The sequence below is a fragment of the Onychostoma macrolepis genome, chromosome 15 (assembly GCF_012432095.1).
Source record: "Onychostoma macrolepis isolate SWU-2019 chromosome 15, ASM1243209v1, whole genome shotgun sequence".
NCBI lineage: Eukaryota > Metazoa > Chordata > Actinopteri > Cypriniformes > Cyprinidae > Onychostoma > Onychostoma macrolepis.
The window spans coordinates 6244266-6271389 of NC_081169.1; the positions used below are offsets into that span (position 1 = coordinate 6244266).

The 27124-nt window shown below is 36.2% G+C and overlaps 2 protein-coding genes across 4 annotated transcripts in view; one reads left to right on the forward strand and one right to left on the reverse strand.

Annotated features, from left to right (window-relative positions):
- The window catches only part of atm (ATM serine/threonine kinase), a 59837-nt gene extending 42383 nt beyond the window's left edge, over positions 1–17454 (reverse strand). For 2 of the 3 annotated variants that reach the window (XM_058744496.1, XM_058744494.1), the window contains exons 1-21: positions 17308–17454; positions 17025–17129; positions 16143–16255; positions 15916–16061; positions 15602–15766; positions 13131–13293; positions 11289–11527; positions 10559–10728; positions 10113–10285; positions 8984–9358; positions 7340–7543; positions 5795–5896; positions 4654–4888; positions 4385–4516; positions 2741–2866; positions 2269–2361; positions 1840–2029; positions 1533–1726; positions 1279–1361; positions 294–458; positions 51–126 (exon numbers count right to left, since the gene is read on the reverse strand). In XM_058744496.1, the coding sequence (XP_058600479.1) occupies positions 51–126; positions 294–458; positions 1279–1361; positions 1533–1726; positions 1840–2029; positions 2269–2361; positions 2741–2866; positions 4385–4516; positions 4654–4888; positions 5795–5896; positions 7340–7543; positions 8984–9358; positions 10113–10285; positions 10559–10728; positions 11289–11527; positions 13131–13293; positions 15602–15766; positions 15916–16061; positions 16143–16255; positions 17025–17096 (3216 nt within the window). In that variant the 5' untranslated portion in view covers positions 17097–17129; positions 17308–17454. The remainder of the gene's footprint in view (positions 1–50; positions 127–293; positions 459–1278; positions 1362–1532; positions 1727–1839; positions 2030–2268; positions 2362–2740; positions 2867–4384; positions 4517–4653; positions 4889–5794; positions 5897–7339; positions 7544–8983; positions 9359–10112; positions 10286–10558; positions 10729–11288; positions 11528–13130; positions 13294–15601; positions 15767–15915; positions 16062–16142; positions 16256–17024; positions 17130–17307) is intronic. The other variant, XM_058744495.1, reaches the window with a different exon arrangement.
- A 1089-nt stretch (positions 17455–18543) lies between these two features.
- On the forward strand, positions 18544–27124 carry nop53 (NOP53 ribosome biogenesis factor). The gene is made up of 12 exons (XM_058745589.1): positions 18544–18780; positions 19164–19252; positions 19332–19419; positions 20366–20574; positions 20659–20714; positions 21104–21199; positions 21315–21413; positions 22389–22550; positions 22638–22813; positions 26626–26692; positions 26772–26848; positions 26977–27124. Exons 1-12 carry the CDS (start codon positions 18575–18577, stop codon positions 27035–27037), a joined length of 1386 nt encoding a protein of 461 aa, XP_058601572.1. The 5' UTR covers positions 18544–18574; the 3' UTR covers positions 27038–27124.

Sequence of the window (27124 nt, forward strand, 5' to 3'; positions counted from 1 at the left end):
ACTATTTATTTTCTACTATTGTACTAAAATAAACATTATACTGTACTTACCTCCAGCAAAGCCAGTAAACATTGCCTTAGTGCCACCCTCACAGCTGAAGTACATTTGCCAGATTTAGTTAAGATGCTGTACAGAGAAAGTGAATATAAAGAAGTTCTTAAAGAATCTCTTTTCGTCGTGCCTAACAACGTCCATTAGCTGTTATAAATTCACTGTAAACCACAGCTTCTTGGGGCTTATTGCTTTAATATACCACAGTACTACCATAGTACATCATAGCCTCTGTAGCTCACCAGAATCCTGATATGACTTTGAGCAGAGCTCCTTTGATATGTGCCATCTCATCTTCCTGCTCGCTCACAGAAGGAGTGCGGCCCAGACAGCGGATGGATGGCAGAAGAGAGCACAGGATGGCAGCACACACCTCCTGGTCTTGCCGATATAGAGAACAAACATCTCTGTATGGAAAACCAAAAGACATCACAAAAAAGTTATTGGAACAGTTACTTACAATTTGACATCCAAGATGTGGATAAGTCTATCATTGGAACAGATTTGGAGAAATGTAGCATTTCACATCACTTGGATCCTCTGCAGTGAATGGGTGCCGTCAGAATGAGAGTCCAAATGGTTGAAAAAAACACTTCAATAATCCACACAACTATAATCCATCAATTTAATGTCTTGTGAAATAAAAAGTTGTGCGTTTATAATAAACAAATCCACCATTAAGAGGTTTTTAACTTCAAAACATTGCTTCTGGATGAAATAGCCCTCTAAATCAAGTCCTCTATCAATAATATTGCTTTTTCCAGAGAAAAATTATTTTGTCTGAATCAGAAGAGAAATATGCACAGATCAAGCAAGGAAAAACAGTCCAAAATGTTCTAAACAAATGTGTTGGTGAATTTTGATGTGAGAGGACAACAGAATGGACTTTTTCCACTGGAGGAAGCGGTATTATGGATTATAAGATATTAATTTCGCAAGAAGTGACGAAATAAAACCCCTCATTGATAGACGTTTCTTACAAACATTTCACTTCACAAAATGTTTATTGATGGTTTGGAGTGGTGTGGATTACTTGTGGATTATTGTGATGTTTTTATCATCTGTTTGAACTCTCATTCTGATGGCACCCATTCACTGCTAATGGTAAGCAAGTGATGTATAAGTTCAGCATAAACTTTTTACTGCACTACATATATATATATATACAGTATATATATATATATGATTCTGAATTTAAGAACATAAGGGAAATTGAGGTATCCTTACGCCAGAGGCCTTAGAAGAGTATCAAATTCTTCAGGATCCAGAGATGTGATTTCTGCTGGGACTTTCTTCAGCAATAAAAGATACTACACAAGTAAAGGATGATAAAGACTTTAGATGCATTAGATACACCCAAGATGTGCTAGTATAAAATGTGGACCATATATCAGGACAACAGTCAAGAGTCTGATTTATGTTCATGACAGCAGCCAATGTTTAACTTATTTGAGAATCAGTACATTAAACAGCATAATCACCATATGGAGGTGAAGCATCTGAGAGAAGTCTATGAGGTCCAACAGTTTGAGCACTTTGCGTTGGGTGTCCAGAGGTTTGAAGGAGAATCCACCGTTGAGTTCTGAAGATGCACATAGTGACAGGAAACCAAGCACAGACAGGAAGGCCAAGTCTTGACTGGATAAATGCTCCTTAGATAATGCACTCTTGGTCCCTACGATCAAAAATGAAGAAAAAACTCAATTATGTGATCTCAACTGCTGAAGAACATTAAATCACACATTAATCCCTGCTTATATCTTCGAGCTTTCCAAGCTCTCTGAGCACCTGTTGTGTACTTTGAATCAGCAGCTTCTTCATTAGACTGGTGAAGTCTGAAAGTGCTGTGTGTCCCATCTCCATCTTCAAACAGATCAATCTCCTCCTGATTGTCCATTTGGGTTCTGCTCATATCCGTATCTTTATCCATTGGGTCGTTCTCCATGACTGTGTTGTCCTTTTTACTTGAGTTGCTTAACTGCAAACGTAAAAGGCGTGCTTTAGATGAGTGTCGATCAGCAAGATAAATAACAGTTTGGTTCTAAAATCGGAGTATAATTTCTAACTGAAAGAAACCATGCTTAAATGCAATGTGTTAAAGTGTATCATTTCGGCGGCACTAGAGGAACTAAATCATAAAAATACTGTTTGTTTTCAAACACACTCAGGAAACATTGAGGAGAAACTGGACAGAGATGAGGTGCAAGTAAGTCTCACCAGTTGTTTAGATATGTCACACAGGTCATTTAGCAACCTCACAGGCAAAGTCTTCATGAATAAATTGCGAGAAGTGGTGGAAATTTTGTCCTCCTAAAAAAAAAAAACAATTAAGCGGAATTATCCTGGAGTAACTAGACAAGGAGCTTTAAAAAATAAACCATTCTGAACAATCTATCAACCTGTCTGCAAACAAATTAAAAAGAACTGACTTTAAAGTCAGAAATCACCTTGACACAAGAAGTTTTATTCCACACATATGTATATATCAGCAGAAGAAAGAAAGTCAAACAATTTTGGAACAACATGAACGTTGACAGCATTTTTACTTCTGGGTGGACTATCCCTTTAAGAAACACTGAAGTTTTAAAGCATAAACTGAAAAAAAGATATAGATAGATAGATAGATAGATATCAACAATTGTTAGAAATGACAGTCATATCTTGTATGTATATATATATTGTCCCTTACCTTTTCTCTTCTGCTAATACTATCAGAGCACAACAGCATCGCTGACTGAATTGCTTTGATGGTATCATTCTCACTTAGTTTGCTCTTGGCCGTTGATATGTAGTGACTAAATTCATGAAACAATGCCTACAAAAGAAGGAAAAATCAATTAATTACCAGGGTCCAGATTAATTCAAATAAACGATCACAGATTTCTGTAATTATTTGTGATTATCCACACCTAACATTTGTAATCATTCAATATATTTTTATTGAATCTCCAAATTAATATGCAAACAACATGAAGACAGGATTTCATATAGTGAATAATTTTAAATGCTTGTTTAAATGCTTTTTTTTTTAGTATTACAATGAATAAAGGGTGATACAAATACATGATACAAACACTGATACTGATTTGTTTATTAAAGTGATTTTTTTCGCATTTCTGAAGATAAAATCAGTAATTATAGCAATTCAGTATTTACAGTATAAATGAAAGCCAGGTCTGATTTTTTATTCTCAATTAGAGAACAATGAAACTACTATAACATCTTTTAATTTAAAGCTGCAAGTCTGTCAATTTTGCCTCTTTGTCGCCATCTCTGTTTGAAACCTGCAATTGCAGTTACTTGCGGAATTATCTTCCTTGCGTGGGATGTGCACGGCTCCAGCACGGATGAATCTAATGTTTTGAGGGGTATGTGTGGCAGTCAGTCACTGCACCGGTGTGGATACTGTAGTCAGGAATCACAGATTCTAGCCTACGTCTTGGAATATATGACCCAAATAAGAATTTTCACCGTATATTGTCATCAGAACAAGTAACAAGTCTGCCACGTTTGTTCTGACCAACTGAGGAAAAAAGAATTACAATAAATCACGCTACCAATGGTGATTACATCTAACGATTGGTTAGCTCATACCACATCAAATTGTGCAAATTATTATTGTTATACTTTGTTCTCAAATTGTTAATGTTAACAACGTCAGCATTGCGGGACTACGTGTATGCAGTGTGTATTAGCGTGTAGATTTCAGTTTCTGTACAGTCTAATCTCTAATTGCCATACCATTCGAATTTCATATTAAGAAATTCTTTTGAACCAAAAAGCAAATTATTCTTCCTTCGAACTGGTTTTCTTTAAAATACAAATCTTGTGTAATCCCACGTAGGCTATCTGTAATCAGATGCACATTTAAAACTGTAATAATTTAATTTCAGTCACATGAGTTTCATAAACACATAATCCTTTCTTGATTACAATCCGCCATCAAAATTATACATTTAATTAATCGAGCTGCTGTGAGAAAAGGCTATAAACGATCCACCACCTGCAGCATCCGCACATGCCATTTGGTAAATAGCCTATTAGCCGGGACTCAATCTTTATGTTTACAGACGTGACGTAATGACGCAGTGCCATGCTCGAATTTCCCGCAAAAACCTACCCGTACCACTCAAATTAGAAAACATTATTATAATCTAACCGTTGTGAATCAGGCTAAAGTAAGGCAATAGTTTTGAACTCTGGCTGGTTATGTACTTGCTCAAATATTGATTTCGTATCATTTTTAACCAAAAAAAGTTACGGACTGCAGCTTTAAGTGAACTTAAAACAATATTGATGAAAATTGACGGATGTCATTAAAGGAAAATCCCACCTTGGCCTTCAGGAAGAGGGGAGAGTGACAGGCCTGCTCTTCTGTGAGGAGCCCGATACACACATAAGCAGCCAGAACTCCAGTGAGCAGTGAAACACAGCGCAACACACACACGTGGGGAGTGTTTGAACTCTGTAAAGTGAGGTAAGGCAGAATCTTGCATGAGATACACAACACTGACGGAAACGGTAGTTCATTTATATGAAGACACTACAGATACTGTACTGCTTTTGACATTCATATTCTATAGTACAGCCAGCTATACTTACATCAGGAGAGTAGCAGTTAAACAGCTGCTCAGCAACAGACAGGAGACTGTGCTCCAACTTGCTTCTGAGAGCTTGAATAACAGTGAACTGTGGTTTCTCTGAGAAAACAATGTCTTTGTCAACTGTAGCACCAGTATTGGAGTGTGTGTCATCAAAACTGAACTGAAGGAAGAGACTCTCAATCTCCTCCAAATTGTCTTTCCCCTCAGTGAAGGAAAAACTCTGTGGACAGAAACTGTATAGGACACAGATACATAATATTAGACTTAGCTATTAATATTGTTAGACATTAGAAACAATTCTCAACCACTTTTAAGCATTTAATTCTCACATTGGAATAACAATGAGATACGGAATAGCACATTCACAATGAAATAGTTGAATACTGCATTTACATTTCTGCATTTAACATTTTTATTCAACTCGACTTTCTGCGCTACTAGTAAACAGGGCAATGACATGACACTCATTTTTTGTCCTATTTATTTATTCAAGAATGCAGTTTATTTATACGTTGACTTGAATACACATTTTATATGATAAGTATGCTTTTGATTTCTGAATAAAAATTCAATTTGACATACTGTGGGTTAGTTCAAGTTTTAAATTGTCAAGTGATGCAACTCCCCAACAGGGTTAATTATTAACTAAAACTAAAAGAGCGACCATAAAATAAATAAACAAATAAATAAAAAAAACTTAAAAAAAAAAAAAAAAAATATATATATATATATATATATATATATATATATATATATATATATATATATATATATATATATATATATATATATATATATACACATACATATTTTTTAACAAAAGATTAATAATAAAAATGACAAACATTCACGACATTTCTTCAGATGTATTGCCTGGAAATCAAATCAGACATTTCTAGTGCCACACAGTTGACATTATTGTTATCAATATTTTTATTTATTTTTTGTTGTTGTTGTTGAAATAACATGAATCATAAAAAAATTAATAAAATAAAAATCAACAAACATTTAGCGGTAACCCACAAAAAATAAAATAAAACAAAACAAAACAAAATATAAACTGATATGCATATTATTCACAGTATACAACACTACTAACTACTTTTGTTACAGCTGGTCTCTGAGTGCACCACACTCACCTCTCTGGCTTCAGGCTGCCCATCAGAAACGTCAGTCCTGCTCTGCTGTCTTTCAGTGTCAAAGAGACCAGAATTCTAGGAATGAGGTTCAGTGGAAAATCCCTGCGAAGAAAAAATAAATAAATAAATTTTGGCATACTTACATTAATAGCAACTTCAGCTAAAATTCAAAGGAGAAATGTGACCTTTCTGAAATTGAATAAAAGGACTAATCACTCAACCTAAGTTTTTTGCAATTTTGAAGAAAACCCAAGCGGGCCTTGCGCATAAAAAACTTGCCACTATGCTATGCCAATTAGTAATTGAATTGAATTGAAACGTTTATTTCGAACATGTAAATAAACATAATAAAAACAAAACAACACAACACAATACAATCAATTTCAACTTATACATGTCCAAAAAGGAGTAGGAAGAACCATAAGCTTATTTAATCCTACCCCTTCTCCCCTCCACATTGTTAATAATAATCAATAACAATAATCATCCAATCAACTTCATGATAACAATAATCAATAACTATAATCATCAACTTAACTTCATAACTCTGTCATCTCATCCTTGTCTTAATATACTCTTTTGACTTTCCTACCTATATTTACATTAAATATACAAACAAAACCTAAATAAAAACTATAACTAAATCTATATGAACACCTAATCAGATCCGTTCTTCCTCCTGATAAGTTCTGAGAACCATACGTTTATACTCCCTTTTAAACTGTATCACACTTGGGCATTGCTTGAGCACTAGACTTAGTCTGTTCCACAATTTCACTCCACATACAGAAATACAAAAGCTTCTTAATGTTGCTTAAAAATGCTTAAAATTACACTCTCTCCTAAAGATGATATCTCTCTTCTCCATTAAGGAACAATTTTTGTATATTGCCAGGGAGTAAATTATTTTTTGCTTTATACATTATTTGTGCTGTTTGAAAATAAACCAAATCAATGAATTTTAATATCTTTGATTTTAAAAATAATGAATTTGTATGATCTCTATAACCAATTTTATGAATTATCCGTATTGCTCTTTTTTGCAACATGGATAATGATAATAGTCTGCATTTATATGTATTACCCCAAACCTCTGAGCAATAATTTAAGTATGGTAATATTAATGCACTATAAAGAATGTAGAGTGATTTGTGGTCCAGAACATGCTTTGCCTTATTCAGTACCGAGACACTTCTAGACAATGTACATGTATTATGTACATGGTTTATATGACATTTCCAACTTAATTTATCATCTATTATCACCCCAAGAAATTTATTTTCATTTACCCTTTCTATGTCCACACCATCTATCTGTATCTGAACTTGTGTACTATTTTTACTGTTACCAAATAACATACATTTAGTTTTATTAACATTTAATGATAATTTATTTAAATCAAACCACCTTTTTAATTTACTAATTTCTAAAGTAATAGTCTCTAATAATTCCTTTAAATCCCCCCCCAGAACATAAAATGTTTGTATCATCTGCGAACAAAACTAACTTAACTAATTTTGATACAGTAATATAGCGATGCTGGACCTGGTGATAATGAGGTGAGGTCTGCTGTTCTCCTCCGTCTCCTCATTCTGTTCGTTCATGACCAGCCAGCTGATGATTGAGTCTGTCAGAGTGGGCGGCTCTCCACCCGGCTCCATCAGCACTCCACTGGTGACGTCTTGATTGTGAACACTTTTAGGGATGGAGCACTTCAACAAGGCCTGGGCCAAGCAGAGGGCACCGACGCTAGGAGAAACAATAAAAAATGAGCACTACTGAGAGTTTATAGACATTAAAGAAATATTACTAGTTAAATACAAATGTGATTATTTTGGAATCTTCAGTGAAAATGTGTATATTATGTAAGGGATAATCAACGGCTAGCTGTGCATTAAATGATTTTTATCCCGTTTATGCCATGGTCATTTGCCAGCATTCACATATTAAAGATGTTAATAATATTTGCATTGCAATATTTGACCGGAACGATAAAAATAACGGTTATTTTCGTCTGTATTTCTATTCAACTGTAACTGTATGTTACTATGGTTACCAATGTTTATAGGAAGAGCATTAAAATGGAATGTGATTAAACTGACCTTGGAACTACCTGCAGTTCAACGAATTTAATCAACACCTGCCAGCCAATCGGAGTATTCAGACAGACCATGGCATAAAAATAAATAAATGGCATAGAATAAAAAAAAATTATTTTCTATTATTATTTATTTAATTATTTATTTATTTATTGCAAAGAAAACTCAATCTAATTATGCATATATTTATAAACAGTGTTGGGGGTAACGCATTACAAGTAACGCGAGTTACATAATCAGATTACTTTTTTTCAAGTAACTAGTAAAGTAACGCATTACTTTTCTAATTTACAAGAAAATATCTGAGTTACTTTTTCAAATAAGTAACGCCAGTTGCTTTTTTCCCATTTATTGATTGACAGCTCTGCTGTCCCCATGTTGAGAGAAATCGGGGTTAAATTGAATTTTGTGTCTTGACAAGACAAATAAAATTACAAATACAGTTTTGTGCAGACTACACTTTTATTTGTTAGCCTATCGCTCTCTTAGTAGCGGAAATTTAAATGTGAGATTCTGGAAACGACATCTAAATTTAGCAGGAACAGTCGGGTCGGGAGGAAATTTATTCTAAGCGGACAGCGGGCGAACAAAGAGTGAATATATCGCGTGAGCAGGGGAATATAACCTGGCGGGAGCGGTATTAAAAAAAACAGTCCCGCACAGACCTCTAGCCGGAGGCATATTCATTTCACTTTTGGTGTGAAAAGGCTTTTACATTTGCCAAAAAATACTTTTTATATTAAAAACAAACAAGCCCAGAGTTAAAAAAGTAAACGCAAAAGTAAAGTAATGCATTACTTTCCATAAAAAGTAACTAAGTAACGTAATTAGTTACTTATTTAGGGAGTAACGCAATATTGTAATGCATTACTTTTCAAAGTAACTTTCCCCAACACTGTTTATAAATATACAAATTATTTTGCTAAAAATGTCACTGATAGTCACAGTAATATATATATCATTCAGTAAATTACTTTTAAAAAATGAAAGATGACTGCAAATTATTTTCTGCATGAGAGATTAAGTTGTTTTTTAATTCCAATATTTTTATATTCAAACTAAGCTTGTAATGATGCACTGTGAAACTCACAGAGAGGGCTTGCAAACAGCACCAGAGAAGACTTTCCAGAACTCTCTATCAACAGGCACCAAAGATTCTTGCACCATGATACGTAACAGCTCCAGACACAAACTCCCAGTCTGGACTGAGCCGACTCCACGCAGAGCCAGAGCCCAAACTCTGCCCCACAGACGGCCCGCCTCAGCTGCGTGAGCAGAGCAGTTTGCTGAGCTCTTGGCATGGCAGAGCGCCACCTCCCTCAGACAACGCAAGACGTACGGTCCCCTCTCGCCCCGACGCTGCTGTTCACCCTGAAGCTGGCAGAGCAGCCCCAGCAGAGGCACAAGATCATCAGCAGACAGGATAGATGGGTATTTGGATATCAGAGCAGCTGTGACCTGTAACCTGTCAATTGACATAAAGAAGAACACTACATATTACTTCAATATTAGACACTTTGCTCAAAAGGCACATTTCATGTCATGCGGCAGACAAATAATTTTGTTGACAAATAAGCAAGAATATTTCATTGCAGATAACACAGAGAAAGAGTACACATTGTTTATACTAGTGACATTGTAACGATACAAAACTCTGCAAAGTTACCCTTTAACTGAATATTAATTAATTCAGTAATGACTTAAAATAAACAGTTTATGCCAAAAACTACTGGATGCAGTCCAAATGTCAAAACCTGAGGCAGTACAGGCCAACATCTGTATTTTAGAATTGTGAAGAGTGCCAATAACAAATTGTAATACTGCCAATATGACCTCCCTTTAATCACCCTGCTAGAATAGAATAATAGAAGCCCAATAGAAACCATCACAGATATTCCAATGGTTTCCATTAAAACACCATTATGAACCATTAGCTTTTTCCAGTAAAACCATTACAAAATTCCTTTTTGTAGTGTGTTTTGGGCATTTTTCCAATAGGATTTAACATCCCACTAATAGAATCCATCACATACCAGTAGACACCATTATAGTTTCCATTAAAACCAATACAATTCCCATTATAACCATTAAAACCATTACATTTTCTGTTGTGTTTTGGGCAGGGTTCTATTGTTTTTTTCAACAGGGCAATGCTTAAAGGATTTATGGATTTTTAAATTGAGAATTATTTAAGCTTTAATGTTTAAATAAAACCCTACCAGGGAATCATGTCAAAGTCGCTGTGGTGGGGCTGCAGTTTGGATCGTATCACCTCCCAATTTATCAGTGATGGCTCAATTCGTCTGCGTTTACAGCTCTGCGGACTGTCCCGCTGAGTATCCCGACAGAAAGACGTTGTCACTTCCGAAGCAGGAGTGCTTTGATTGAACAACTAGAGAAACACAGCACATTCATGAATACTGTAAGCATCTAATGAGTGAAATAGCAAAGGACTACATTAACGCAACAGACAATGGGCTTTCTCATTAAATAAAAGCATTGTTATGTACCATGGTACAGTGATGATGGTAATACTGTGGACCCTTAACAAATACAAATACCATGGTATTATTATTGTACTCCAAAGTACTGAATTTATATTAATTACAAGCAAAACAAGTTAATGAGCAGCAACAGATTACTGAGCAAAACAACCGTTAATCACCTGGTGGCAGACATCAGCTGTCAGTTCAATGAGATTTTCTTTCACAGCTGTGGGACGAGAGCCGGTGGCATATTTCCCTCTGCTGCCGATCTGACTGATCTCACTGACAAGAGCATCATAGAGGGTGCAGAGCTGACCCTGCCATCTGACCCAGTCTTCTGCATAAGCACCTGTGCCAACAAAGGGTTTTGGTAAGTATCTGTTTGGCTCATATTGTATGATATACTGGAGGAGAAAATGGAGCTCACACTCAATGAAGAAAAATAAACACTTCAATTAGGGCTGCATGATAAATCGCGTGCGATATCCAATGTGCATCTTGTCAGTAAAGCCAGTTCTGTGATCAGTAGTAAATCAACATGGATGGAAACATGGATGACAAATCTCTTGATTGTGTGATATTCCTTAAATGGAAGCCCACAGAACCGTTTGTGGGAAAGTTATGAAATATAGCAAACTGATAGAAGACAGTCTGAAAAGTCTGAACATTACTCACACCAACTGTCCAAATTTGCTCTAATGTTTATGGTAAAAACCTTTGTAACTGTACAAACAAAATTCCTTTTTTCCCAATATCATTATTTGTACTACTGCTCTGAGAAGTACATTTTGCTAAATAATAGTAATATATTTCTTCAAAATATAGTTGTATATTTTGTCCCTACAAGTTACATTCAAGAGCAAAAATATTAAAATGTAGTCATTTATTAATGATTGTTGTATTTCTTACCTATCTGAAGAGTCTTTGCCCCTTTAGGGTGATGAACACAAAGCTGGAGGTGGAAAAACTTCACTAGCTCCTCTTTCAGCACCAAGCTGGGTCTCATCTCAGTATAAACACGCAGCATAGACGACAGAACCTCCTCACCCAGACCACACACCCTCTTTCTGCTGGACAGAAGCACTGAGCGCAGAAAAACATTCACAGCAGATACCAGGTTCTCCAGAATCATTAGCTGTCCATCCGGCCTGAGGAAGAACATCAAAACACAAGTAGGGCTGTCAACATTAACTTGTGCGATTAATTCTTAACCTTAATACGTTCAAATAATTTAATGCAAATAAATTACTGAAGCATGTGAAATCGCGTCATTAATGGAATTTACGTCACGCAGTTAGATAATCTTGGAAGTCAGGAGTTTACCACACTGAGCATCTACAATACCTGTAACACTGGTAGATGGAAATTACTATCAAACCCTTTAACTGGATTTCACTTCTCTGTCTGCAAAGTTTCTAACCTCTGATCCAGTAAGCAAATGCCTTCAAGCAATCAGCCCAAAACAGTGCTAATGTAAAGAATACCAGGCTGATTACATCAGAGATGGCAGACAGAACAGAGACTCACGTTGTATTTTCAAGTGAATTATTCATTTAGTGCTGTGTGAAATACAGACTGAACAGAACGTCAGAACATCCCACCACTATATGATGCAGCCAGATGATGCACAAACTATCAAAACTTCTCAGCTGTATTAAGCAAACCATTCTCTCGCTAGTAAAGTTTTGATGGATGAGGACTGCAACCAAAGTAAAGATGATGCGGTGACACAGGGGAAGTCGTGGCCTAATGGTTAGAGAGTCGGACTCGTAATCCAAAGGTCTCGGGCCGGCAGGGATTGTAGGTGGGGGGAGTGACTGTCCAGCGCTCTCTCCACCTCAATACCACGACTGAGGTGCCCTTGAGCAAGGCACCGAACCCCCAACTGCTCCCCGGGCGCCGCAGCATAAATGGCTGCCCACTGCTCCGGGTGTGTGTTCACGGTGTGTGTGTGTTCACTGCTGTGTGTGTGCACGTTGGATGGGTTAAATGCAGAGCACAAATTCCGAGTATGGGTCACCATACTTGGCCGTATGTCACTTCACTTTCACTTTCACTTTCAAAAAGTAAGCATGTGAGACCGTTATATTAATGCGCAAACAAACCATCTGCGCTCTTGATGCACTGATCGCACATTGTATCTATGCACATTCATGTTGTTTCCACACATTCAGGATGTTTTGATTTGTCTTGTGTCTGTTGCTGTGTTCAGTAGTTCTTAATGGAACTGTGCACTGTAGTTGGTACTGTATATTCAGTCAGGTTAATGCGGTTGGTTTAGGTTTTTTGGCATCTCCATGTGGTTCTATTTGGAACTTGACTTGTCTAAAATGTAAACAAGCTCTTTGCTGTTGCACTGTACACATACTATATACACTGTACATTTATGAATTATAAGACTCCTTATATCAATTGCTTATTTGGTGTCCTTTTGGAGTCTCCAAGTGTCCTTTTTTGGTAAGACACCTAATATTACCATGAAAAAAGCTTGCAGAAAATATAGTTTATTAGAATCACCCTTCAATATGATGGTTTACTTTGCAGGATAAAGCAAATGATAACAAAATATTAAACAGGATAAATGGTGTGTGTTTAATTTCATGATAAGTGTGCAATTAATCGTGATTAATCACAAAAAAGGTTTGCATTATTCATAAAAATTGTGTGTGTCGACAGCGCTAAACATAAATTAAACATATGATTCGTCATAAGATTAAAACAAAAACATGTGTAACATGTATTAAATGATACCTTTTCAGAGCCTTCAGGAAGAAGTTAAAGAGAGTGTGGGATAATCCCTCTGATTGGACACAACAGCCCCAAACGACCGTGTAGATGATGCGACTCACTTGGACTCTATTGGTCCCTGACTTGGATCCCTTATTAAACAGCCCGCAGTACAAATCCAACAGACCTGCACAACAAACAAAACAACAACAGAAAGAGAAAAACATTCAAATAAACACTGACAAGGCAAACAAAGTGATCTCGTGTCAACATGAACTGGGTTATTTTAGGAAAATAATTAACTGATTGCATATTATCATGCTTATTATTACATGACCACTTTCCAAATAAATAAATACATGGACATTAAATAAATGAGTTTAAATAATATTATCTTATTAAGCTCCCCAAGCACCCTAGCAATAAGACATGCATTGCAACAGTCTAAACTGATTATATTAATACTATTTAATATTAAATACAAAATATTTAATACTAAAATGGAGCGCAGCTGGAGGAAAACAAAACTAGAGGTATTTCGTATTGCTTGGCGGGAAAGTACCCTATCCTACAGAAAAGCATTAAAAACTGCTAGTTTAGTGTTGACATTTCCCAACAGCACAGCAGTGATGACTTTATGAATTATTTTACTTCCAAGATCGATACTATTAGAGATAAAATTGTAACCATGCAGCAGTTAGCTACAGTATCACATCAGATATATGCACTATAGATCCCCTGAGGAACAATTCCACTCATTCTCTTCTATTGTATAATTGTATAAACTTGTTAAATCATCTAAACCAACAACATGTATGTTAGACCCGATTCCATCTAAACTACTAAAAGAGCTGCTTCCAGAAGTCATAGATCCTCTTTTAACTTTTATTAATTCATCATTGTCATTAGGATATGTCCACAAAACCTTCAAATTGGCTGTTATTAAGCCTCTCATTAAAAAACCACAACTTGACCCCAAAGATCTAGTTAATTACAGACCGATCTCAAATCTCCTTTTCTGTCAAAGATACTAGAAAAGGTAGTATCCTCACAATTATATTCCTTCTTAGAGAAAAATGGTATCTGTGAGGAAGTCCAGTCAGGATTTAGACCGTTTCAGAGTACTAAGACTGCTCTCATTAGAGTTACAAACGACCTGCTCTTATCATCTGATCGTGGTTGTATCTCTCTATTAGTGCTACTGGACCTAGAGCACCTAGAGATTACCTCTACAGCCCTGAATGCCAGCGGAGGTCAGGACACCTAGATGAGCCCCAGAGACAGATCCCCAGTGAAGACCTTGTCACATAGACGGCCATCGGGACAAGACTACAGGAAGCAGATGAGTCCTCTACACAATCTGACTTTGCTGCAGTTGGAATTGAACTGTGGGTTTTCTCTGGCCAGAGGAGAACTGACCCCCCTACTGAGCCTGGTTTCTCCCAAAGGTTTTTTCTCCATTCTGTCACAGAGGGAGTTTTGGTTCCTTGCCGCTGGCGCCTAGCTTGCTTAGTTGGGGACACGTAATTTCCAGCGATATCGTTGACTTGATTGCACAGATACTATTTAAACTGAACTGCGCTGGACGATGACATCATTGAATTCAATAATGAAATGCCTTTAACTGAAAATTGAGTGTTTAATCTAGTCATTTTACATTATTGACACACTATTTTCCTATTTTGATATTGGAAAGTTGCTTTGACACAATCTGTATTGTTAAAAGCGCTATATAAATAAAGGTGACTTGACTATTTTTTTTTTTTTTAATGGGATAGTTAGCCAAAGTACATAGCCACTATTTTAAGTTCACTTTCATCATTTTTGTTCCTCATCACCTCCTTGCTCTTTAGAGTGATTTGAAATGCTGCCAATTATAAATTGGTCATTATAAAAAATATTTGACCGTTTTTGCATTGTGACTATTTTCAAGATACTTTCAAACCAACCACCAGCAAACACATTTCCTCCAGTTCTCATTATCATAATGAGAAAGCAAAAACTATGAAAGTTTATAAAGTAATTATACATCACGGTAGCATTTGTAAAACCAGCATTGGGAATAAAATTGAGTGCTAAACAAGGATCAAAAATCTGGCACATACAAGTCAGTATAAAGAAACTATACATAAATACAGAGGGAAAATATTAAAATTAAAAACGTTCACCCAAAAAGAAAATTCTGTCATCATTTACTTATATAAACCTGTATGCATTTAATTCTTCTGCAGAACAAAAAAAATAAGATATTTTTGAAGGATATTATTGTGTTCTGAACAATGCTGGCCCCATTGACATTCTCTACATGGACAAAAAATATTGTTAAGAAAATATCAACTTCTGTGATCCACAGAAGATTAATAAAATGCATGCAGGTTTGGACATGAGGGTGAATATAGACCATATTAATTCCTGTGAGAAAAATTAAGAACAAAATAATGCAAAAGGAAGAATTATACACACAAATCAACATGTTACACTGGTCATGCACTCACTGTGCCACTGTTGCTGGCTCATCTCACACCAGTATTTACGGACAGACAGGATGTTCTTTAGAAGAATACTGCTGTAGTCCTCGCCATACGCCGCACAGCTGAACGGACTCTGTAAGACCTCCACCACGTGAGAAATCAGCTCTGCACACTTTAACTTTGGACCGCCTGCAGAACAGAAGTGCGATTTTCTTTAATGGATTTCATGGACATTTATCTAATGCGCAGTAATAAACACCCACATAGACATCTACTATGAATACAGAGAAAATATTATATTCTCTTGTACTGTCATGAACAGCAACTCAGATAATTACGTTGGTTGGCGCATCTGATGAAATACTTCATCAGGCTGCTAATTTCCTGCATCTTTTTCTGTCGGTTTGCATGCGTGGTGGCGGAAACGTTGGCTTTTCCTGACTGTAGAAGTTCTGTTTCTTTTTGAAGAAACTTCTGTAAAAACCTGTACAGAAGAATCAGTATAGAATGAGCACATTGTCAACTTGCACCATAGAATAACAATGGATTGAATTGAAAAACAGACCGGAAAACAGCATCCCAGGTGAGTTGCTTGGAGCCTTTGCATCCTGACGTACGATCAAGTTCCTCCACCGTGTCTGGTGAACGGATGAGTCTCCTGAAGCGATCCACCTCTTTCTGGAAAAACAAATGGTCCGTTTTGTGTTTTTATTATCCAGAATATTTCCCAGCTCAATGGTTTCTGGATCAATGACTTGATGTTTATTTATGTGGGTCCAGATTTAATAATTTACTTTAAAAAAACTCACATTTAGACCACTTGATTCATTTTGACTAAGTCTGCCTATCATTCACTAATAAGCAGAATTTATTTTTGATTTGATATATTGATTTAATATACATTGTTTGATGTTGTCAAAACAATCAGCACTGTAACAAATTATATTACTAATAAATCATGGCAACTTTTTACATTATTTGAACTCATTGAAATAAGTATATTATAAAGTCATTACATTATAATTTAAGTTGAAATACTTACATAACCAATCAAGTTGATTATACTTAAAAATTTAAAGCAGCAACTATTGATTTTTTTGTATGTATACTGTAGTCATTAATAGTGATTAAACTACAAAATATTTGACATCAAATATTCAATAAAATTAAATATATATACACTGCATACATTAACATACTACATAACCTAAATACAAATTTTTATACTGTTAAATATTAATTATTAATATCATTCAGGTTTTTTTTTCTTGAAGTACCTCCTGTTGATTTATAAAATTGATAATTCATAATTAAATTCTAAATAATTATTAATCTTTTATTGTCAGTCCATTTTAATTCTACCTCTTTGACATTTCGAAATACATTTAGCATCATCAGGCCACTGATTTCAGAGTATGCATAAGAATGCAGAAGATGTTTCACACACCTTTCTCTCTGTGGCTTTCTCATTTTCAAGTCCTCGGCAGCACACTAGCAGCTCATGCAGCGCCAGACTCATTGTCTTTCAGAGGCAATTAATCCAGTTCATCAGCTGTATAATGGATTATGAACAGAGATATCTGTGACAAGTGTCTGTCTGTGTACATCCTGCTGTATCTGCTTACTAAAGCATCATCACGCGTCAAAATTATTGATCCAGCGTTCAGATTTGATCTATTCAATACAGAAAATATGCTTAAAAGTCGTGTATCTGTTATGTGCCTGCTTACAGTACTTTATTTATCATCCGCTTCTTCCACTTTCTTTTCCATGCGTGTCACATCAATACCGCCTTCCAGCTCTTCTTCACTCAACTCCTGCTGCTTGAGCTTCATTACTGCCATCTGAAGGACTGAGCAAGTACTAGCTCATGCTGATGGCACTGATGTGTTCATTGACATAAACACTTACTTTTGAGAGATGAACTAAAGATTTTGAGTAAGTTACAGGCTTTTGCAGGAAATCCGTTGTGCGGTGCTGTTTGTATGAATTGTTTTGAGAAATGCATATACTTCTTTGTAAATATTAAGGATGATTCGAGAAATGCATCAAAGCAGCTGAGAAAAACTGTAATCGCTACGGTACAATGCTAGTCCTTTTTTGAGAATTTTATATAGGCTACTTACAGTCAGTAAACAAGTAGTTTAGAAATACTAAATACAATATGACCTAAGAGAAACAAAAAAAAGTGCACTTAACTTCATGAAACAATGAACAATTGTGCCATGAACTGAAATGAATTTTGACTTAATTTTCATATGCGGTAATTGGGGCATTTCATGCCAAAAGACATGTGAACAACAGGGACATTAAAAATATTCAAACTCAGTTTATTTTACTGTGTGTTGTATTTGTTCTATAGATATGGAAATAATTGTAAAGGGGCGACAACAAAAGAAAGAAAGAAAGAAAGAAAGAAAGAAAGAAAGATATTCTAGTAAAGATAGATAGATAGATAGATAGATAGATAGATAGATAGATAGATAGATAGATAGAAATATATTCTAGTAAAGATAGATAGATAGATAGATAGATAGATAGATAGATAGATAGATGATAGAAAGATATTCTATTAAAGACAGACAGAAAGATAGATAGATAGATAGATAGATAGATAGATAGATAGATAGATAGATAGATAGAAAGAAAGAAAGAAAGAAAGAAAGAAAGAAAGAATTATATTTATATTTATGTTCTACCTATTAGATTGTGGTTTATTAACGTCTACACCTACCTCAACCCTAAACCTACCCCTTACAAGAATGAAAAAATTGTTGTACAGTGTGACAAAAAATTACGCTGTATTGATGTGCGCGTGCTCAGCAGCGCCATACGGATCCCTTCTAGCCTTAACCAAGGTACAGGGTTCCATTTTGGAGATCCCGCCCCTTTTGCTCCCTTGTCCCCTTGTCACAGAAACTCATATAATATTCATGAGTCAAATAAATAGACGTGACGTAACGCTAATTTCTTCGTCTCTTTTTTTTCTGTACCATCATGGCGGCCGCCAGGAGACATAAAAGCGTGGCCGCGGCTCAGCCGGGGTTTTTGCCTTTTAAATCGAGTCTTGACGGCAACAGTTCGGCTATTAAACGGCGTAAACGCGTGAACAAAAATAAGAAAAAGAGCTGGAACAAATTCAGTGATATCCAGGATGTGGAGGAGTTTCTAGACGACGTGCGGCTTCAGGAGAGAGCCACAGGGTGAGATTGTTACAAAAAAATAAAATAAAATAATAGAACTTATTAGCATTCTAATATTTATGTATGTTAGCACATGTGTGGTATACTTTACACCAATAATCTATTATTAAAACTTTATTTTGGCAATATATGGTTGTTTACAATATGAAGCGTTGCTGAGCGTCACGTGGCTGGTGTACGTTATGTGTAAAGTCATTAAGTTTACATTAATATCTTTAGTTTAGAATACACTTGACGTGTTTTGTTTTGGTAAAGGGCACGATATTGTTTCATCGATTGCTCGTGTGTGTGTGTGTGTGTGTGTGTGTGTGTGTGTGTGTGTGTGTTTAACCACAGCAAAAATAAAAAAATAACGCTGACTTTTTTTTTTTTTTTGTCCATAGGGGGTTGATATCTGAAAAAACAGATGAATCTCTCTTCTTTGTGGACACTGGCATAACAGTTGAAAAAGATACAAAAGATACACAAGCAGGTAAGTGTATAAACTCCTCTCTTTACTAACTGTAACTGTTTTTTCCTGTGCAGTCCATAACTGCTGTTCTTGTTAATAGAGACAACAGTCAAGAAAGGTAAACACTCTAAACCTCTGCGGATAGATCTTATCCTTCAGCCAGATTCCCGCATACCGGCCCCAAAAAAGTGAGTACAGTACGACTACCTATAAGATTTACTTTCAAAATGAACCGTAGCCTGCATCCTCTTCTGGAGGGAGCGTCTGCCCACTGATGATCTCATCCTTGCGCTCCCAGTATTTCTTTGGGAATGTGAAGACAAAATAATGGGACTTGGAGGGCTGTTGTGTGAACAGCCTTCCGGGATCTGAGGGCATTTTCTCAAAATTTGGTTTGAGATTGTTTATTTTTATTTTTTTTCCTTTTGACCAGTGCCATTTTATCTAGATAACAGGGTGATGATTTAATGGTGAAATTATATATTACAGTACAGTAAAATAACAGCATATGAAATATGCGCACAACTGGGGATTAATATTTTATTATAAGCATATCATGTCTTTGCTGTAGATTTAAGTCTATTTTATTTGTATAGCGCTTTTCCCAATACATTATTTATTTAATTTTTTTTAATGCAGCTTCACAGAAAATTATGGTGTTAATATTTGTAATATCTTAATGCCTTATAGTCACATTTAGCAGATAAGCACTGTGCTATAATAGTTTCATTTTGTGCCAACATAAACAGTCAAGAAGTTGAGATTTACTATATAGTAAATATCACTTTACTTATACTTGCTGATACTTGCGTATCCAACATTATATCCTGCGCAATGATATAAACGATCACACAGCCGAAATGAGCTATATAAGGTATATTTATTTTTGTTGGGTACTGTATTTATGTATGCAGGTAAGTTGGATATTCTGTATATCCAACTTTAAATATATCTCTGATCGATAATATAGTTTAGGTTTTGTGGTGATGGAAATGAGAAACAAATGAGATTTGCTATAAAGTGTCATTAAATAATGAAATTGTTGGATTTTATACTGCACCAGACATATTAGGATAATTTGATAATCTCCAGCCCTATTTTTACATGACCCTGATTCTCCTAATATTCTTTTAGTGTCTTGGCATTCCAGCAGCCCAATGCTAAAAAGCAGCGGCGCATATCAGAGAGAGCAGCAAAGTTGGCGGCCACGGGAGTGTTGCCACGGAGGGAAAAACTTCTTCAACTCCGAAGGGCTGCAGCCGCCTCTGGGGTGTCAGTTAAGGAACATCCAGTGGCCAATAATAATCCAGAAAGAGCTTTTTATGACCTGTGGAATGCAGGCAGTGAGTAGAGTTAGTCTTTACACTTTCTCATGTGATGTACGCAAGTACTATAATGTGACTCAATGTCTTCTCAATGTCCAACAGCACCAGAGACGGCTGATCCCTACTACCTCGAACAGACTAAGAAAAAACTTGTCAAGGTCAGAACAGTGTGTTCTCTTTTTGTTGTGATAATGCATAGCCATTTTGACAATGGTGTAGCTTGTGGCCGGCCAATATATCAGCCATTATTTGGTATTATATAATTATCAAAGATCAGAAAAAGCCCATACATGCACTCACTCATAGACCCAGGACAGAAGTGGTCATAAGTGGACAAAACAGATGGATTAAAACACCAGGTGCAAACTAGAACGTGTCTGCCTTGTCTGCTTGCTTCTTATTAGCTTCTTAATACCAGGTGTATACGGGGCCTAAGGTATTGGCATCGGCAATTTAAAAAATCCATATCAGTGCACCACTAGATTTATCTGATGTTGTGGTCATGTGCTGAATTTGTTGTTCATCTTTCACTTTTTTTTTTTTTAAGAGACCAGAGAGACTGAATGAGAAACCTTCTGTTCTTCCTGCGATTGAAGTTATCGCTCCTGGAGGTTCATACAACCCAGACTTCTTTTCTCACCAGGTAAAATACTGCCTGTTTCTGCTACACAAAGCTCATTGTATTAGAAAACATTTTGATTTGATGATCAAATGGCCCATCTGTTTGTTTTGAAATCAATGTGTGTGTGTTTCTCTAGGACCTGCTTCGTGAGGCCCATGAGGTAGAGGTCAAGAAGCAGAAAGCGGAGGAAAAGTTGGCACGTCAACTAGCTGTGAATGAGGATAAGGCCACTGAGGTACGACTTCTTAACATAGGCTAACACCTTTAGGTGTTGTCAAGTTAGCTAAAAATTTTCAAGTTAAAAAATGTCTATTGTAGATAGTATGAAGAACAGCTCACACAGAATTCACTTTCAAACCAAACCATTTTGCAGCAAATATGCATGGCCAACTGAATCCCTTGCGCGAAATTCCCAATCATGAGAATTCCTGGTGAGATGACTGGATTCTGGCTGCAAAAATTCATAGAACAACAGTAAATGTGACCACATTTACTATAACTAGGAATGACTAACGTCTCCTGCCTCACATTATTTTTCTGTCCTTGCTGAAAGGCTTACCGTCTGAGATTTAATAATTGCATTTGCAATTTTGTAATATTCAGCAGAAAATACTATATCTCAGTGTAATGCAATCAAATTGTTTTCTGCATGAAGAATGAGCCAAATATAATTGTAGAAGTCATTTTTAGCATCTTTCTCGACTCCAACTGTCAAAATACTTTGTATTTTTTGTTTTATTTCAATTTTTTCTAAATATAGTTTTATTTTACTTTCACCTGGGTACCTCACATTTATTTATTTATTTATTTTTGGGTCACAATTTATTTTAAGGTCCATTTATCGCTATTAACAAACCATTAATTATGATTTTTGCCTCAAACTCCTAATTTGCTGCTTATTAATAAGTTAATAAAGCAGTTATTGGTATTGGGTAGGTCGGATCAGGGATGTAGAATGTGGTCGTGCACAATATTTGCTTTATAAGCCCTAATAAACAGCCAATATGTAAATAATAAGGCATGCTAATAAGCCACTAGTTAATAATGAGAATTGGTCCCTATACTAAAGTGTTACTTTAAAAAAATAAAATAAAAAGGGTAAGCATTATACAGTGCTTTTTAGTGGGCATACTATTTTGGACATAATCTCCAAGTTCAGATTGGAGTGTGTCCACATGCTGTCCTAAATATGCATTTGTTTGTGTTTTAGGAAAGCACCTTTAAAGAGCAGGTGGAGGGGTTGATTGATGAAGAGGAGATTGAACCACAGGAGACAGAAGGGGACACCGAAGACACCGTCATTGGGCCAACTGCAACAGAGGAAAAGAAAACTGAGAAACAGAGGAAAAAGGAGAAAGCTAAAAGGATTAAGGTAAAGAAGCAGAATGGACCGGCCTGTTGACCAAGGAGAAGGTATAAATCTCTTGATTAACATTCAAAGCTTTAATCTATTGAACAGGAGTTGCAGAGGAAGGCAGAGCGTCAGATGATTCATAAGCAGCAGCAGTTGTTCCAATTGCGATCTATCCATGCCAGCGTGAAGAAGCAGGAACAGAGGACCAAGATGAGGCAGGCTCAACGCAAGGCCCAACAAGAGACACAGAAAAGCATGCCTCGCCGACTGGGCAGACTCAAGTCAGTTCTCTTACATTTACATTTATTCATTTAGCAGATGCTTTTATCCAAAGCGGCTTAGAATTGAGCTATCGGTAAATCGGTAAATTTGCACTTAACAAGCCTAAACAGACAGCGAATGAGAGAGAGATCGACTGATCGTGTGCGATTACCTGCGTCTGTCCTTCAGGCCAAATCATATGTAAAAATAGGTTGTCATGTCCAAGGAAAGCTAAATCTGTCTTAGCATCGATGCTCTGCTGGTCAGCTGAGCCTTTAAAAGTGGCGCTCAAAGTTAAAATGATTTAAAAAGCGTGTTTCATTACAAATCTCTGAATGAATCAGCGCTTTTGAACGTGTAGTTGAATGAAGACTCACTCAAAGACAGTCTCTTGCCGCCACCTTGAGGCGAAACAATGAAACTGCACTGACTGACAGCCCGTCTAGAACACCCAGGTGAAATATCAACAGAAAAAGTATCTTGTCAGTCAGATTTGAGGATCAGAACTAACTGTTATAGGCTAACAATATACTAATGATCTTATTGTCAGGTTTAAGTTTTGTTATGTGGACCGTTATTTTGTCATTCTCTTCTGTTTACTTCACTTCCTGTTTCAACGCGATTTAGTTTCGGTTTTATTGGTTTCTGAATGGCCTCCTTACATCGTAACACACATACACACACCGATTTTTATATATATATATATATATATATATATATATATATATATATATATATATATATATATATATATATATATATATATATATATAAAATAAATAAATATGCGCGGTAATACCGCATACCGCGCTATTAATCCACTCAAAATTACCGCAAGGGAAATTCCTTAACCGCGACAGCCCTAACTTGATGAGAGTATGACAACAAGAAAATTAACGTTTTCGTCTTCATTGGGATTGGGGTTGAATGCTTGGGGACATTTTGCTCTGTTCTGTTTGGGTTAAGGAAATAGAATAAAATAAATTCTATTGCCTATCCTCTCAGGATACCTGGAATCCGTGTTACAAGTACCCAAAGCACATTGTTTTTCCATTTTTGAAGCATAAACCCCATAAAACCGACGCAAGCTTCAGATCTTCCAATGTTTCTCTATGGTGCTGAAACCTAAAGATGTCAGAGTTCTGCTCCCCGTGCAACTGATACTCGACTGCCATTGGCTAGTCTGCGTTCGAGGGGAGGGGCTTACCGATAGGTCAATTGAGCAATACAACAAGCGAATCATCATAAAGAGGCAAATAACCACTGGAAGTAGGGATGCACCGAAATTAAAATTCTTGGCCGAAGCCGAACAAAATGGAACACTGGGCCGAAGGCCGAATACCGAACACGGTTTTTCGCATTCTTTTCCCCAGGACTGTTTTTCCATTTTTTTTTATTTTTTTTTTTTGTCACCACTGCATAAATTAAATATCCAAAATGTGCTTTTTACTGTTTTGTCCTGCTTTTCAAAAAAATAAATAAATAAATTACAAAACACCAATTTAAAAATATTTACTTAACACTGAACATTTTTTTAACATTCTATCAGACATTATACCAACAAAGCAAAATTTAACTAAAAATTAATAAGTTACTAAAATAATATTTTTGGGCCATTTTGAGACCTCCTTCTTGAATCAGGCATGTATTTTTTACTGTACAAATAAATGCAGCCTTGCTGAGCAGAAGAGAATTCTTTTAAAACATACTACAGATCCCAATTTGAACACTATTGTGAATGTTATAATAAATGTATAGAGCTGTTGTAGGGTAATTTATTATTATTTTTATTTTACTTTACAGAACAACAGTAAAATTACAATACTAACATTTATGAATGTTGATGGAGTTGTTGCTTTTCTTAGACTTTATTTTGGCAGAAACCCGCTGGAAGATTTTAGTGCTTCTTTTGTTGACAACAGCATGCAGATATTTAAATGATTCTCATTACGAATTTGGGAAGATGTTTGTAGCACTTATCACATTGTCATGTGTCTTTAAAAAAAAAATGTTACTGAGCAAAAGACGAGTAGGCTACAGTGTTTTAACGCAGATGTTCCTCGCGCTTTGGACTTTGAACCCTGGCACCATGAGCTCGTGCAGCGCTGTTTGAATACATGCAATCCCTGCTTGTATTAGAAAACATAACATTCTGCAGTTTATTTACTAATCAGTTGAGGCTATTTCGCGATTTCAATCATCATAGTAACCAGCATCAACCACCTCTTCCTCTTCTCATCGGAGACATGAGATGCAGCGCTAAGCATCTAACTGTCGGTGCTTCGTGCTTGGAATGATTTTTGCGTCTTTCTCTGACAGTTTTAAATACTTTCACACTGCAGACGTGTTTGCTGCATTAGTGCGCGCCTCTATTTGATCGCGTCACGTCATTGTTCGGTTCAATTTATTCGGTCTTTTCGCTTATTCGGCCGAACACCGAAAGAGATTTTTTTGCTATTTTCGGCCGAACAATTTCGGTTGCCGAACATTCGGTGCATCCCTAACTGGAAGTGCTCATAATACAAAGTTTCAGGCATTGTTCAGATTAGCATAAGCTAGACAGGGAGGGATTAAGGAAAGTGAAAGGAAAGTGTTTTTTTTTTTCTTTGTGCGATGGTACCACGAGGCATCGCTCACTCGTTGATCTCGGACTTCTGGAAGGGATGTAGACTGTGGCTGTTATATATGCAAGCATCAATGTCTTGAACATAAGAGCTGCAACTGGTAAAAAAAGATTACACCAGGATTTCTGACCGAATTGATGGGGTAATTGTTGAGGAACCTAACTGGATGGTAAAATCATGCTGTAGAGTTGGAGTGCCCGGGAAGATGAGAAGCTCAATCTTTGCCAGGTTGAGCCGCAGGTGATGTTCTTTTATCCATGCCGAGATGTCTGCCAGGCAGCCTGAGATTCGTGCTACTATTGGATCATCTGGTTGAAATGAAAGCTAGAACTGTGTGTCATCAGCATAGCAATGGTAGGAGAAGCCATGTGCCTGTATGATGGGTCCGTGATGTAGCGTATATGGAGAAGAGGAGTGATCCAAGAACTGATCCCTGAGGAACCCCAGTGGCATTTGTTTTCTGGCACACTACATGACATCATGATAGAGAAAATTGTTTCATTTGATTTGAAGTTAGTCTGCTGTACTATCCATAAATGCAGTACAAATGGGTAGTCTGTTATTTATTTTATTAAATAAGGCCAATAGTATTACATATCACTGACACCCAGAATGTGACAATTTTAACCATTTTTTACAGAATGCTTTTTGGGAAAAGTTATTAATTTTTTTTTTTTCTTGCGACGTATTGTAATGTTAACTGCATTAAACAACAAATATGTTATTATGGGGGGAAATTATGGCATTTTGTACACCATTTGCAATTCACAATTTTTCTCAGTTCAGTTAAACTTGTAAATATATCATATAAAGATAAATGGTTGTTTAAATTATTAAATGACTACCTGATTGTGATGATGCATAATATGCAGGTGTTTTATTCTCTAGATTGACTGTATTATCACGTTTCATTAGAAGTGTTTTTTATTTATAACACATAATGTTTCACAAATGTTTTCACACATCCAGTGGAGAAAAACATATTTCAAAAAATATCGGTGAGATCAATCTGACAATCATTTGGCCTCTCCAGGTACGCTGTTTTCTGATGGATGCTGGCTTTCTTAAAAGGGTGTTTAGGATCGCCTATTCCTGTCCCATATTGTTCAATAGGTCCCTACATGAAAAGCTATGAAACAAAAACACAAAGTTGTAGTTGTAACCTGTTGTTCTTTGATTGGAATTGAAAGCGTTTTATTTTTCCATAGGTTCCAGACACCTGATCTAGATGTTCAGCTTAGCAATGAGCTTGCCAGTTCTCTTCGCAGTCTAAAGGTATGTTTAACTGCTAGTGTTGAGCTCTTACTGAGTTGCAATTATTATTTCTAACAACATGTGTTTCTTTGTCATGCAGCCAGAGGGCAGCATCCTAAAAGACAGATTTAAGAGCTTACAGAAGAGAAACATTATTGAGCCCAGAGAAAGAGCCAAGTAAGTTCATCATTTTATTGCTTTATTTGTATAAAATCAATTAAGCATTTAAGTGGTGTTAGCTGCAATGCTTTCGGTTTAACTTTCATTTGCATGTCCATTTTTAATCGTTCTTATTCTCCTCTCAGGTTTAAGAGGAAGCACAAGTTGAAGTACTCCGAGAAGAGGGCCTTCAGGGAGATCGAGTGATGCACAGTGTTGTTTATCCTTTCAGTTTTCCAACAAATGATGCTGTGCTATTCATACTGCAATAAAAAAGCTGTTATATTCCAACAA

Excerpts from the sequence above, each read along its gene's own strand:
- nop53 (XM_058745589.1), top strand. The coding sequence starts at position 18,575 with ATGGCGGCCGCCAGGAGACATAAAAGCGTGGCCGCGGCTCAGCCGGGG. Across the intron at positions 21,200-21,314 it reads CAGACTTCTTTTCTCACCAG|GACCTGCTTCGTGAGGCCCA; the intron begins GTAAAATACTGC and ends GTGTTTCTCTAG. Across the intron at positions 22,814-26,625 it reads CGCCGACTGGGCAGACTCAA|GTTCCAGACACCTGATCTAG; the intron begins GTCAGTTCTCTT and ends ATTTTTCCATAG.